General features: G+C 36.1%; 1 protein-coding gene and 1 long non-coding RNA gene across 9 annotated transcripts in view; one reads left to right on the top strand and one right to left on the bottom strand.

The window, feature by feature from the left end:
* The window catches only part of TMEM245 (transmembrane protein 245), a 102514-nt gene that overhangs the window by 31397 nt on the left and 56096 nt on the right, over positions 1–15021 (top strand). For 5 of the 6 annotated variants that reach the window (XM_072842255.1, XM_072842254.1, XM_072842258.1 and 2 more), the window contains exons 6-8: positions 1115–1284; positions 9345–9449; positions 13859–13941. In XM_072842255.1, coding sequence (XP_072698356.1) covers positions 1115–1284; positions 9345–9449; positions 13859–13941 — 358 coding nt within the window. Of the gene's footprint in view, positions 1–1114; positions 1285–4192; positions 4217–9344; positions 9450–13858; positions 13942–15021 lie in introns of all 6 variants that reach the window. The other variant, XM_072842253.1, reaches the window with a different exon arrangement.
* LOC140641842 (uncharacterized) overlaps positions 5287–15021 on the bottom strand; it is a 67486-nt gene continuing 57751 nt past the window's right edge. For 2 of the 3 annotated variants that reach the window (XR_012038460.1, XR_012038458.1), the window contains exon 4: positions 9748–10021. This is a non-coding gene — a long non-coding RNA (uncharacterized lncRNA). Of the gene's footprint in view, positions 5509–9747; positions 10022–15021 lie in introns of those variants that run through there. The other variant, XR_012038459.1, reaches the window with a different exon arrangement.

Raw genomic sequence — 15021 nt, 5'->3', positions numbered from 1 at the left:
GCTCTTCTGGATTGTTCCATACTTTCTTGGTTTTGCCAGATGATTTATTTTATGCTGCCAAATTGTGTCATGTACTGTCGGAACCTCCTTCTCTTTAAAATTTGTTAGCAGGAGTTAACATTTATTCTAGTCATTTCTTAACCTTCAGGCCATAACATTTTGGCATGGCATTGGGAGAGCGGTCTTTGAACAAGTGGCCCCAGAACATTTTCTGCAGCCTGTAATTACCCTGGGCTCATTCTAGAGACCATAGGAGCTTTCCTAGGACTTCTGTAGAGATTTAAAAATGCTAATGGTGTAATTATTGAATTGGTATGTAACACTGAGTTCATGGTTCAAAAGAGTAAACTGTGAACCATTAGATTGCATGGCCAGGGTTAAAGACACAGAAATCCCTGGAGTTAGGGAAATATTAGTAGCTGGGATCCATTATCCAGGGTGCAGACTTCAAGGCTCCCCACAGATAAGTAGCACTTCCTTCTGTCCCCCACAGCTTCTTAGTTGGCCTTTAATAGGAGGCTTACCCGCTGCGTACAGGGCCACCTCGCTGTCCGGTGTGGAGGGTACCATCATATTGTGCTCTGTGAGTGGTCTCTGCAGAAGTTGTCCCTTGTGTAGCCTCAGGGACCATTTGTGACAACCCTGCTTGTACTTACTCTGCTTCTCTATTGAAGCCTGCTGAGAGATTCAGATGTACAGAGCAGCATCAAGTAGAGAAACAGGAATACCGGTGGTATAAAAGCATGATGCCAATGGAATACCTGATACTTTTCTGGTCACTAACATTGTTAAACATCCAAGGAAGAGAATAACATTTGGCGAGAGCAGCTATAATAGCCAAGGACATGTCAGGGATTAGTATTCTTTATCCCAGAAGGGTGAGGTGTGAGAGTCCAAGATAGCAGTCCCTGAAACCTTCATGACCAGGGTGTCTTATATTTATATGGGCTGTGAAATAATCCCTGGCTCCTTCAGGGATTCGGATTTCACAACTAAGGTAGGATACGGGTGGTATATTAGCTTCACTGTTTTAGAAAAGTCACATGATATTAAAGGACCTTTTCATGTTCTGACTTTGTAATCTGTGTTTTGGTTTTATATGTATTCCTTCTAGTCTGGATCCTCAAAAAGCTTGTTATTCACTTTGGAGTTGTGGACTTCCTGGAGAAGCGCTGCCTCGTGTGGTGGCAGGCTGTAGAGCACTTCCTCAGGGAGCGGCAGGAGGCTCTTGCACCCTGGCCAGTTGTTGGGCTTGGAAAATTCTTGTTAAAAGTTGATAGCAAGGTATTGTGTTTTAAGAACATGGGCTGTTTTAATGGAGCATATATATATATTTTTTTTCCCCCATTTCATGGTATTTGTTGTTCACACTGTGATTGTTGACAATACATTTAATGTCTAAATCTGTGATGAGATTTAAAATTTAGAATTATGGCTTATATAAGGATAAGATAGATTTAGTTTAGCTTAGTATTGTGTAAGTAGTTTTCCCTCTTAAAAATAGGAGAAAAGGATGTTATGGGACACCTTGTTAAACTCCCTCATTGTATAAAAACCAAATTGAAATCTAGAGGGGAAATTACCTGCCTAAAATTATATCACCAGGTAATGCTGCCTCAGTGCAGTGTTTCTGGAGTGATTTCCACATGTCAGATAATGTGGAAAATCCACTGAGTCACAGGAAACTGGATGTAGAAGCTCTGGTTAGTGGAGAGACAGCAATCCATTAAAATTTAGAGGCTGTGTTTGAAAGCATGGACCCTGATTCCAAACTGGTTTCAGATCCCAGTTCCACTACTTACTAGCTCTGTGACCTTGGATGAGTTTCTTAACTTTTCTGTGCCTTGGTTTCCTTATCAATACAATAAATATAATAGCATGCCTCTTGTAGAATGGCTCTGCAGATTAAGTGAGTTCATATCTGTACAATTTCTAGGTCAGAGCCTGGTATATAGTAAGCTCTGTATAAGTGTTAGCCATGGTTTTAATTTGTGGATGAAAGAAGGTACGGGATACAGTGGTAGTACGGAGCAAGAAAGGACTTACGGCAGGTGAGGCAGTGGGAGAAGGGAGGTTTTGCAGAAGAGGTGATGCCACAGCAAACTTTGAAGTACAAGTAGGAGTTTCTTAGAAGTTGACAGGGCAAGAAGGACAGGTGATGGAGCAGTGCAGAGATGGAGACTGCCGCAGCATGACTTCTTAGCACCAAGGAAGCAGTCGTGACTGGGATATATGTAGACGGAGGCTGGGGAGGCAGGCTGAATCAAGGTCCTCGTGGGTGCTGTGCTGTATGAGCCGGACTTCCTCACAGAGCCTAGTAACTGCTTCCCTGAGCTGGCCTATCCACGACTTCAGGATAAGAAATATTGGTAGGTGAAACCAGCGTAGAGAGGGGTGACAAGGATAACTGGGGTTCACGAGAGGTGGAAGGAAATAAATCTTTTAAACCCATCATAAAATCTCCTGGGGCAACAGAGAAGCAGGGGGATATGTTTTACATATTGCCTTTCAATATTTTAGTTCTCATCAGTGCAAGAGGGGACAATGCCCATTTCCTGAGCTCTTGCCAATGCTAGATAGCATAATGTAACAAAAAGTCCTTTGCAGTTTCATAAAAAGTATCTCAGAGTTGTTTTAAATTGAAATAAAAAAAAATTAAAATGAGATTGCTTATTGGGTATTTATATTATATTTTATTTTGTGATTTGCCTGTTTGTATTCTTACCTTTTTCAAGTTTTTAAATAAGAAAGAGTCTAAGACTTCTCACAGATTTTAACATATTTATCACATCTTCCTGGTGGTAGGGTAAAGCTTTGTCTTACCAGAGCAGATAGAGTCCTTCAGACTGTTTAAATAGAGCAACTCTTATTTCAGTTAACTTCTGACAGCCTTACCACTGTCAGAGGGGATGCACGCTGAATCTTGTTTGCAGAATCCCGTGTACTTGTGTTTGGAAAACTTCACTTAAGACCAACTCTATAGACGTGTCAGTTGAAGTTCCAGGGGTATCGGAAGTATTTGTTATGGAGTAGAGTTTTTGTTTTTTTTTTTTAATGGACTAAAAATTTTTCATTTTTTATTTAGATTTGTATGCCAATTTGTCCTTCTTAAGGATAGTAAAATGAATAAAACTAGCTTTTTTGGCTATAATAATAAAAAAATAATATAAAAATATTCTGATAAATATATCAGAATAAATGGCTATTACAAACTGAATATTTGTCTAATTATAATTGATGCTGTGAACTCACTTATAATTGTTCTGTCTAGTATAATGATATATATGAGCTGCTGCTTTGGAGAGTAAATCTATTTTTCATGTTTCCGTTAAATTTTGATTGATCAGACTAGTGTTTTTGAAAATATTCCTCTACGAGAGATGGTTTAAAAGTATAGTTTTAAACATGCATTGAATGTACTTTTAGTAAAGACACTGCAGAGAGCATTTACAGTTTCTCTGATGAAATTGTGCTTTTTATATCACTAGTAATGCCTTAAATTCTATGGTTAGTGATTTTTACCTCATTTGTCCACTAGCATTAGTTATTACAGTGCTAAATATTGTGAGATATTTAAATGAGGTAACATATATGTGAAAGAAAGGATGTTACATAAGGTAGAAGTCTGCCAAAAAATTGAGATGGAAGGAAATACACCAAATTTTAGCAGAATCTTAGATTTGTCAGTGAACACCTGGTGTTCCAAATGAGCACTGAAGTATTTTACTGTTTAAAAAATTTGAAATAACCAATACTGTAAAGCTACAAAGTTCAATAAGCACATAGTATATGAACATGAGTTAATTTATTTAGGAACTAAAATTTTTTTTGGTGCATGATATGTGAAAGGATCTTAATTATTATTTCAACTTCTGGAGTTTGATATAACTAAGCTGACAAGCATTCAGGTTATTTTATATATATTTTTTTAATTGTTGAATTACCAACAAAGCTTGTAGTTATTTCAATCATTGTGTATCTTAAACGAATACTATATTCACTTAATTTTAAAACTTTGTTAATGCAGTACAGTTATTTTTCTAGGTTTTTTTTTTTTTTTTTTTTTGGTCTAGGATTATTTTCCTCCTCATACTCTCGGTGACTTTCTTTTCTTTTCATACTATTATTGCATTCTCTAATGATATTCCACTGTTCTTATCTTCCCTTTCTTACCTTACCCCCTGTCCTCAAGCTCTGGCACTGGCTAAATAAGAAGGTAAATGAACACATGGATGTTGGTTTTTACTATTGAATTCTGTAACTTCCCCCTGTATCTCCTTTCTCATTCTGTTTCTGTCCATATGTCAAAACTAGTTTTTGCTTTTAAAGTTCAAATTAATAAGCTATGGAAGGTCGTGAAGCATTGATACCGTCACAGTACACCTTGCTAAACACCCAAAGCTATTTAGGATATATGATTGCTGTCTCCTTGCCCAGGTGTGTGTAAGAGGTTCTGTCTTATAGTCTTTTTGTCCACTGTGAGTGATTGCCTCATTTTCAGCTCTTATAATGTGGCTCAACCTGATACTCTAGTCTCCTTTGATGTGTGAGAGAGCACATTAGGTAATAGTTATCCAAAAGGAAAGGGAACTTTTTTTTTTTTTTTAAGATTTTATTCATTTGTTTGAGAGAAAGCATGAACAGGAGGGAGAGGCAGAGGGAGAAAGGCTCCCTACTGAGCGGGAAATCAGACCAGAGGCTCCATCTCAGGACCCCGGGATCATGACCTGAGCTGAAGGCAGGTGCTTAACCTACGGAGCCACCCAGGTGTCCTGGAAAGAACTTTTTATTGCTACTTAAATGACAGGAATTTTTTTAAAAGATAAATCTGTGAAATATTTGATACACTTGGCTGGTTATTTTATATACTTTTTTTTTTTTTGAAGATAGTATTCTAGGATTTCATTTTTAACTTAAAAAAGATCCTAGTCCTGGTCTGTGACCTTTAATTTCATGTATTTCCCAAGGTATGAGGTTGTGTGTATGGTGAATGCTTCACATGATTTGCATGGAGTAGGTACATTGTTAATAACTTCGATAAAGGTTAATCCAGATAAATTAGGAGTGCCTTACTTCTGACATGTAGTCCACATATAGTAGTTGTAGACTTAAATTCATCAAATCCCTAGGATGGATAGCAAGAGATGACACTTATGTGTATTGTATTTAAACATAACAAGACTCTAAAATTTTCAGTGGAAATAATATACAGGCCTTAAGAAAGATGTGGCACTTCTTAGAAATAGATCTCTACACTTTTTTTTTTTTTTTTAAGATTTTATGTATTTATTCATGAGACACAGAGAGAGAGAGAGAGAGAGAGAGAGAGAGAGGCAGAGAGACACAGGCAGAGGGAAAAGCAGGTCCCATGCAGGGAGCCGGACGTGGGACTTGATCCCGGGACTCCAGGATCACGCCCTGGGCCAAAGGCAGGTGCTAAACCGCTGAGCCACTCAGGGATCCCAGATCTCTACACTTTTGAGTGTAGAGATTAGGATTTTCTTCTTTCTGTTGAAGAAGAAGAAAAGGCAGACTTGACAATGCCTAAACTTCTGAATTTTCAATTGAAAATAAACTGTGTAAAATAAAAAGATAAATACACTTGCCAACTGACCACCCCACCCCCTGCCCCCATCAACATATATGCTATTGTCTGTGTCTCCATTCCCTGCAAAACTAATATGAATAAATGAATTCAATCCTTGGCAAATGATAGTGTTGCAAACAAAAGTCACATTTTCTTATTTTGATCAAAGTAGGTGGTTTTTAACATTTCTCCAGCTTTTGTATATTGAAATGAAATTGTCCTCAAGGGATAAAAGGAGAGCTAAAGTCATTAGGTTCAATTTGATTTAACTTTCAGGGCTACATGAGTTAGATGACCTAATTTAGGAGCCTAATTCGTAGCTCATCAGTTGTGACTCAGTTTAAAAAGATTCCTAAGAGATCAAGTGACGATTTCCTTTCTTTGATGATTCCATGGTGTAGCATAGGTGGAGAGCAGGAGTAATTGCTTTAAGTTCTGGGACTGTGCATTCCAGGAAAGCACATAAATAAGTTGAGGTCTATTTTCTTACATTACATCCAAGGTCAGAAAATTTGCAGCACTGGGTATTTGGTATTTCAGGTTCAAGTGGGGTGAACTAGGAAACTAATTCAAGTGAAGTGAGGGTGAGAGAGAACATATCTGTGGTTAATTGAGACATAAGGCTTGTTTTATTTTTTAGTATTGATTATTTGCACTAAGACTCAATGAGAATTTGGTTAAAAAAAAACAAAAACAAAATGGAAGCCTACAGGCTCAGACTAATGAAATAGAAGAGAAAGCTCAGTAGTGGAACGATACACTCTTAATAGCTTGCTATAAATGAAGCCAGTTTAGAAGTTTCAAAGTCTTGCAGTATACTATACATTTACTGACTTCTCTAAATTTAAAAAAATGTATGCCCTTCTTTCACACTTGAAACATTCAGAATGTCATTTTTAAATTACCTCCCTTCCTCTTTAAGAAAATAAAGTTTAAAAACTAAAATAATTTCTCAGAGCATAGAGGGCCGGGGAGATCACCAGGGACAGTGTGGCTTCTACAGGCAGGCAGTAATGACAGCTGATGGCAGTGGTGACAGGTGGTGTGGATCCTGCTGCCCAAAGCTGAGCACGGCACAGGATCTGCCCCTGGCATTTCTTTAGGAATTTTCTCCTCCATTACCTTCTGCTTCTCCATTGCTTCTTACATCCATATTTCTCCTTCTATGTCTGAGTTTCTGTTTTCTTGAGAGTCTTGTTCCATTTACTCTTTCTGGGAGTTCTTTTCCTCTATGTAAATTTTCTGTCGCTTTGTTGTTTCTTTTTTATTAGTTGGTCCTTTGTTCTATACACCAACTACCCCCAGCCATGCTTTTTTTCCCTCCTGTTTTGGCTTTTTATTTATTTATTTTATTTATTTATATCTAAAGATTTTACTTATTTATTCATGAGAGACACACACACACACACAGAGGCAGAGACACAGGCAGAGGGAGAAGCAGGCTCCATGCAGGGAGCCCGACATGGGACTCGATCCCGGGTCTCCAGGATCAGGCCCTGGCCTGAAGGCAGCGCTAACCCGCTGAACCACCCGGGCTGCCCTTGTTTTGATTTTTTAAAGAAAATCACTCTTTATTCTTTAATAAGTCTTTCCCTTTCTTTCCCAGTCTTCTCTCTCTTTACCTGTCTCCCTTTTTGTTCTGTATTTTTACCTTACCTTAGCTGGCCATAATGTGAATAGATTCCCCCTCTCCACCTTTTTTAGTTGATGTACTGAGCATCCTAAATGGTTTTATTTATTTTAAACTTTGAATGAAACATCTAACCCTCACTGTTACCCTTGAAAATAAATTTTTATTTTAGGTAATTGTTAGTGTGGATTTTCCCCAATCCTTGGGTATTTTATTTGGCTTCTGATAGAAAAATTCTACCCTGATTTAAAAACAAAGTTTGGTTTTGTCATGTTAATATACCTAATGTGTTTGTGAATTCCATGTTTTATATGTGAGAAATACCCAGACTTACATTTAGATATATTTTATAAATAAAGCATGTTTACATTAAAAAATGTATTTCAGAATAGACATTTTTTTAAACAATTGGGGCTTCCAAGTTATCTTTGGAAATTGTTAATTTGTGAATACAAATCTGTTCTTAATTCTGAAATTATTTATGTTTGTCTGTTTATATATATATTTGAGCTTTTACCATGCGTCATGCACTGTCAGGCTTGGGAACTACATACAAAGAGGAACAATACAACACTAGCTCTTTCCTCAGGACACTGTCTCAAGAACCATGTGCAGAGATGGTTTCTGATTGTAAAACTTTTCAGTTTCATTGATTTTAAAATGTACATTCAAAATATGACATCTGACCTTCCATATCTTAGAAACTTGTTACTACTTTATTTTAATCTCTGCATTGTCTCTGATGCTTTGGTAGCATGCACTGAAAATTAACTCTTCTGTTCGAAGCTGTAATTGTCAAGAGAAAAGATGAACTTTTTAATCTTTGGGTTCACTGCAGCATTGCTCTCTTAGTAACAGTTATCTTTCATAAAAGATAAAGGGATGCAAGCTTATAGCATGGATTGGGAAATAAATGTTTTAGAAGTCATGTTTTGTTTTTAACCACCATTCTTTGCTCTTGTATGTTTTAACTCACTGGAGAGCATAATTCAGATATAAATTAAGACTAACCTATTCAGCAATGCTGTAGTTTATGTAGGGGTTGAGGGGTGCAGTATGGTGTTTCTATTTGATTTTATTTTTGAAATGTTAAATGGTAGCTTTGTATGGCAGGAATTTTAAAAATCTGTCAGAATTATTACAAATTCTGAAAACAAAAATTCTTTTTAAATGTACGATTATTTGTGATTGTGAAAGATGAGAGAAGTTATACTCAAAATGGAATGTTGTTTTAGGGAGTATTCAGGGAGAACATAATTATAATTATTCATTAAGGAATAAGCATTACGGTAATGTTTATTCTTTATTTACAGTCAATTTGTCCTAAAGCTTATGTTTTAAACAGAATGGAAATTTCAAATGGAATATCCTATTTCAAAAAGTATTTTGTTATGAAATATTTCAAATATAAAAAAGATGTAAAGAATATCAGTGAAACTGTCCTCCAGCTTAATAAAGCGTTACTGTATAATTAAAGCCCATTTTATATGCCTCCTGATTTAGCATCTACCTCCTCACCTTCCCCCGCCTCCAGGGTAATATTCTGAAATTGATACTTATCATTACCTTAATATTAGATTTTTTATTATTACTGTTTTTATAACCTTAATGGCATCAAAGGGAAAACCATATTTTGAATGTAATTCCTATTTTAATTTGTTCCTATTTTGCCTACATAATTTAGGGTATACCTCTTTTGTTAGAGGCATACTTTTTCTAAAACCATCTATATTTGCTAATTGACAGCAAAATTTCATGAGATTTGAGGTCAGCTAATGTATTATCATTATTTTTCATTTAAATATTTTATTTCATTTAGAATATTTACCAGATTGTAAATTACAATTTGAAATGTAAATATACCACTGTATAGGAATTCAAAGGTAAATATAAATTATGTTCAAATTGACTACCTTTTCTTAGAATAATAAACTCTGTATAACAACAGTAATTAATGCTATTAGTTAATTTTCTGAAGTTGCTTACAGCTTTCACTGCTTTAATCATTATGCCATAGTTTGATTTGCAATGCTGAATATCCTATTTTGTCTTGATATTTGAATATGTATGCATTTTTATTAAGTTGTGCTTGAAAGATAAGTAATTCTCTTTTTCGTTTCTGTGCAGATGATCATCTGGTTGGAGAAGATGTTAGACAAAATAATAAGCATTTTCATCATATTTTTGTTAGTGATAGGAACCCTTCTTTTAGCCCTACTCCTGACTGCAAAGGTAGAGTATAACAATTACTATTGCCATTAAAAAACTCTTGTTAGAATTGTATATGCAGGGGTGCTGCATGACTCAGTCAGTTAAAGCCTCTCACTCTTGGTATGAGCTCAGGTCTTGATCTCAGGGTTGTAAATTTCAAGTCCTGCGTTGGGCTCCATACTGGGCATGAAGACTACTTAATAAAGAATTATAGTATGTATAAGAAGCTGGCAGAAGCTGCCAGGGAAAACTTACCTTGTTATATATAACGATTAAATTATTTATGATTTTTACATTATGAGTTTTGCCATGAATTTACCTACTTTATATTTTCTTATGTGCATTTCAATTTTGTTACCAAAATGCTCAGATATGATGGCAGATGAAGAAATTGAGATAGTGAAGAATAAGTGGCTTCTTTGAATGGGAGAACTATTTTGGTGAAAATGACCATTCAGTTCTACTTGTGTAGGTGAAAAATTTCAGGATCATCCTTGACTTCATTCTTTCCTTTTGTATCTACTTCATCAAAAAATCCTTTTTGGCTTCATCTTGGGGTAATACCAGGGCAAGGATGTCATAATTCCTTTCCACTGAAAGCAAGATCAAAACAGTATAAAATTATTAAAAACCCTCTGACACTTGAGTGGCTCAGTCTGTTAAGTGTCTCATGGTTCAGATCATGATCCTAAGATCCGGAGACTAACCCCTGTGTTGGGCTCCCCACAGAGCAGGTAGTCTGCTTCTCCTTCTCCCTCTGTCCCTCCTCTTGCTTGCATGCATAAATCAATTAATCAATCAATCGTCAAAAAAGTTACTAAAATACATATCAGGGCATTGGAAAACCATCAGGCAATGATTTGAGGAGTATTTGCTCATTAAAAACTGTTACTGTAACTGGTGAAACAGGTAGTTTGTGGCTTTCTTGCTTGGAGTTTTTCTCATCCCGCATTGGGTAGGCAGCAGAAACCTGCAGCTTTTCCTGTGGGAGGTGGTAGACTTGGTTTGGGGCTGACAGGAGAGCAGCTATAAATTAAAGGGGTGATTCTGGAAGCAAGAGAGCCATGGATGGCTTATTAATAAGATTAACAAACCATATATCCTAAATTGATATATGGGAGCCTGCAAGGAGCCCTGTGAACATTGAAAACCTGGGAGGATTTGCAAATTGTGCCTTTGATTGCATTTCTCAACTCTTACACATCTTAGGCTGCAGAGGATGAAGATTCCTATTATGAAGTATCTGAGCATGATTTCTGCCAAAATCATTTGCTAACCACTAAGGTATACAGGATCAAGGGAAGGCTTTAGGCCTTAAAAAAATAATAATAAAAAACACTGAGCAGAAACATCAGTAAAAAAAAAAAAAAAAAAAAAAGAAAGAAACATCAGTGACCGGGAAGGCAGATTTTGTAGCTTGACTACAGATAAGTTAATTGCTTACTGAAGCAAACAGCAGCTCTCAGAAGAAGAAAACAAAATCCAGAGTTGTTAGAACACATTTCTAAATGTGGAATTATTAACCAGAAATTATTAGACACAAAAGAAACAGCAAAGTGTGACTTGGAGGGGGGTGGAGGAAAGCAGCTAAAGAAGTGGATATTTAAGTAGCCAAGATGTTGGATTTAGCAGCTATTATAAATATATTTAAAAAAATTAAAGGTAAGTATGCTAATAACATGTAAACAAATAGAGGTGCTCAACATAGAAATGGAGACTATAAAACAGAAACAAATAGAAATCCTAGAGCTGAAAAGAACAATAACAAATGAAAAATTTACTAGACAGGCTCTACAGCAGATTTGACATCCAGAAAATAAAATGAATGAATTTGAAGAAAGATCAGTAGAAAATGTCCAATTTGATGAACAAAATATTTTTTTTATTTTTTTAAATGGTGGATGAGGAGAGACTCAAACATTTGTAGGACAATATCAAAGATTCTAGTAGACATGGAATTGGTATCCCAGAAAAATGAAAGGAGAAAGAGAAGACTAGAAAAAATATTTGAAGAAATAATGGGCAAAAATGTATGAAGTTTGATGAAAAACATTAAAATAGCCAAGAAGCTCAACAAATGCTGAGTGGAATAAATCTATACAAAACAAAACTGTACCTAGACACTCATCATAGTCAAACTAGTAAAAGCCAAAGAAAGAAAAAAAATCTTGAAGGAAGCAAGAGAAAAATTACACATCACACATAGGAGAACAACAAAATAAATAATGACTGACTTCTCATAATAAACAGTGAGTATCACAAGACATTGGAATGATATATTCAGTCTTGGGGGGATAAAAAAACTGGGCAACCATGAATTTTATAATCAGTGAAACTATAAAAGTAAATCCAAAATAAAAGTATTTCTAGATAACCAAAACTGAGAATTTGTGAATAGCAGACCCACACTATAAGGAATGCTAAAGGAATTCCTTCAGACTGAGAAGTGACTCCAGAATTAACTTTATCCAAAGGGAGGAGTGAAGAGCACTTGGTAAATATGTAGGTATATATAAAAATTATTTTCTCCCTTTTTCAATTTATTTAAACAACAATTATTTAAAGAAAAGTTGTAACAATGTATTGTAGAATTTATAATGCACAGAGATGAAACTATATATGCATAACCATAGCCCAAAGAAGACTGGGAAACAATTATAGTGGTATGAAGTTCTTACAGATATTTTATTGGAAGTCACCATTAACTTGAGGTGGTCTGTGACAAATTAAGATGTAGTAATCAGGATGCCTGGGTGGCTCAGCAGTTGAGCATCTGCCTTTGACTCAGGACGTGATCCCGGGGTCCAGGGATCGAGTCCCACATTGGGCTCCCTGCATGGAGCCTGCTTCTCCCTCTGCCTGTGTCTCTGCCTCTCTCTCTGTGTCTCTCATGAATAAATAAATAAAATCTTTAAAAAAAAAAAAAGATGTGGTAAGATTAAGATGAATAGCAACCACTAACAGATTTTAAGAGGCAATTAAATGGTATACTAAAAAAAATAGTTGCTTAACACAAAGAATAACAATAGGGATGAGGCAGAAAGCAAATCACAAAATGGCAAATCTAAATCCAGTTGTATCAATGCATATATTAGATGGGAGGCAATTAAATCATCAAGTGGCAGAAATTTTTCAGACTGGGTATAGAACAGCAAGTTCTGGCTAATTGGTATCTATAAGTTATTTAACCTTTAAATTCAAAGCGATAGGTTGATAGTAAAAGGATGAAAAAAGATACACCACACAAACTGTAAACATAAGAGTTGTAGAGTGATTATATTAATATTAGACAATGTAGTTAAATATTACTGAAGACAAGAAATGTGGGCTTTTCATTATGATAAAGGAGGTGATTCTGTAGTACGATATGGCAGTTTAAATGAGTATGTTCTTAACAGTAGAGCTCTAAAATATGTAAAGCAAAATATTCAGAATTAAAAGGAGAAATAGATAAACCAGTGATTGTAGTTAGGGATTCAGTAATACTCATCTTGCAATAATTGAGAGAATAAGTAGATAGCAAATTAGTAAGAATATAGAACTCTTGAAAAACACTATCAACCAATGTGAAATGACAACAGGAGAATCATGTTCTTTCGAGTAAACATGGAATGCACCAGGATAAATTATATGCTCAGTGTGCCTAATTTAAAAATAGTAAAATTCAGAGAATGTTCTCTGAAACTGACTTGTTTCTTTTTATCCCTCTCCTGTTTTAAAAAATTAATTAGCTAATTAATTCAGAGGGGGAGAGAGAGAATCTGAAGCCGACTCCATGCTGAGTGGGGAGCCTGACTTGGGGCTCAGTCTCAGCCCTGAGATCACTGAAATCAGTAGTCGGGCACTTAACTGACTGATCCATGCATCCCTATTCCCCTCGTTTTGTTGGTAAATTCTGAGATGCAGTTTCAGCTGGCTTTTTTTTTTTTTTTTTTTTTTTTTAACTCAGAAACCTTATAGAATTCCTTATTTTCTTGGTAAATTCTGAGATGCAGTTTCAGCTGGCTTTTTTTTTTTTTTTTTAAACTCAGAAACCTTATAGAATTCCTTATTTTCTTGTGTTTCACACTGCATCATAATTCTTTAAGCTTATGCAGTGTTGATATTGGTTACTTATGCTGCAGACACGTGTGTGTGTGAACTGAATGTGCTTGTCTTGTGTATAAGTATTTAGATGTATCTTTTTATATAATTTTTCCTGAAGTTGTTGAGCTTCTTGAAGTCAGGGAGCTATTGTGTACTTTTTATTTTCCATAGTGAGTGTCATAGGGCATTATGTATAATAGCTGTTCAGTACAGGTTTCTAAACTAATTGAAACTAAGATGTGTAATTATTTGTTTCTAAAAGCATTGTTCCAATAGTAGTATAAAAAATGTTAAATTTGGCTTATTTTTTATTGAGATTCTTTTCTCTCCTATCCATAATACAGGTACATCAAGAGAGTGTACACATGATTGAAGTCACAAGCAATTTGATAAATGAGACTCTAGCAAATCACCCTGAGTGGGCAAAGTAAGAATATTATTTTGGCAAAAATAGAAATGGATGTCCTAGGTTCATTATGTATTTGGATGAAATTGATCTTCACTGATGCAGCTACTTTGGAAGAGAAAAGCTTTGATGACTGTTGTCATTGCTGTATAAGAATGGCATGTATTGGGGGATGAGGGAGAGGGAAGTACCTAAGATTTTGGAAACAGTTTATGGTAAATGTCTTTATATTTGAATTGAGATTTACAGTTTATAATATGTTTATGGTTTGCAAAGCATTTTCAGCTGTGTCCTGTGTTCCTCACAGTGACTGAGGAGGTTGAAGAGACTGTTCTCATTTCACAGATGAGGAATCAGGATCAAAGGTTAAGCAAATTGAGATAATCCCCCAGTGGTAAGGTCAGCGGTTTTTCCACATCGTGTCATTTTAAAGATTTATTTATTTTAGAGAGCGTGACTGGGAGGAGGGGCAGAGGGATAGGGAGAGAATCCCGAGCAGACCCGCAGTGGAGTGCAGACCCGGATGGAGGGCTTGATCTTGCTACCCTGAGATCATGACCTGAGCTGAAACCAAGAGTCCGATGCTTAATGGACTGAGCCACCCAGATGCCCTCACATTGTATTGTATTGTATAGGCAGGGTTGGCAGTCTGTGGCTCAAGGCCAAATCCAGCCCCGTGTTTCTGTAAAGTTTAATTGAAACAAACCCATAGCCATTCGTTTACCTACTGTCTATGGCTGTTTTGGGGCTGCAAGAAAAGGTAGAATGGAGTAGTTATAACACAGGTTTTATGTCCCCAGTAGCCTCAAATATTTACTCTCTGGCCCTTTACGGAAGAAATCTGCCAACCTCTGCCTTATAGGACTCTCTCTCTCTCTCTTTAAAATATTTTATTTATTTATTTGAGAGAGAGAGAGAGCACAAGCAGGGGAAGTGGCAGAGGGAGAGGGAGAAGCAGGTTTCCCGCTGGACAGGGAGCCCGACTTTGGGGCTCCATCCAGGACCTTGGGATCATGACCTGAGCTGAAAGCAGATGCTGAACTGACTGAGCCACCCAGGTGTTTCTTAGAGGATCTTTTTGTGTACTTGCTTAATTTGGCT

The sequence above is a fragment of the Canis lupus genome, chromosome 10 (genome assembly GCF_048164855.1).
Source record: "Canis lupus baileyi chromosome 10, mCanLup2.hap1, whole genome shotgun sequence".
NCBI classification, from domain to species: Eukaryota; Metazoa; Chordata; class Mammalia; order Carnivora; family Canidae; genus Canis; species Canis lupus.
The sequence above is the reverse complement of the archived record's forward strand: the minus strand, read 5'-3'. Positions and strand labels throughout refer to the sequence as shown.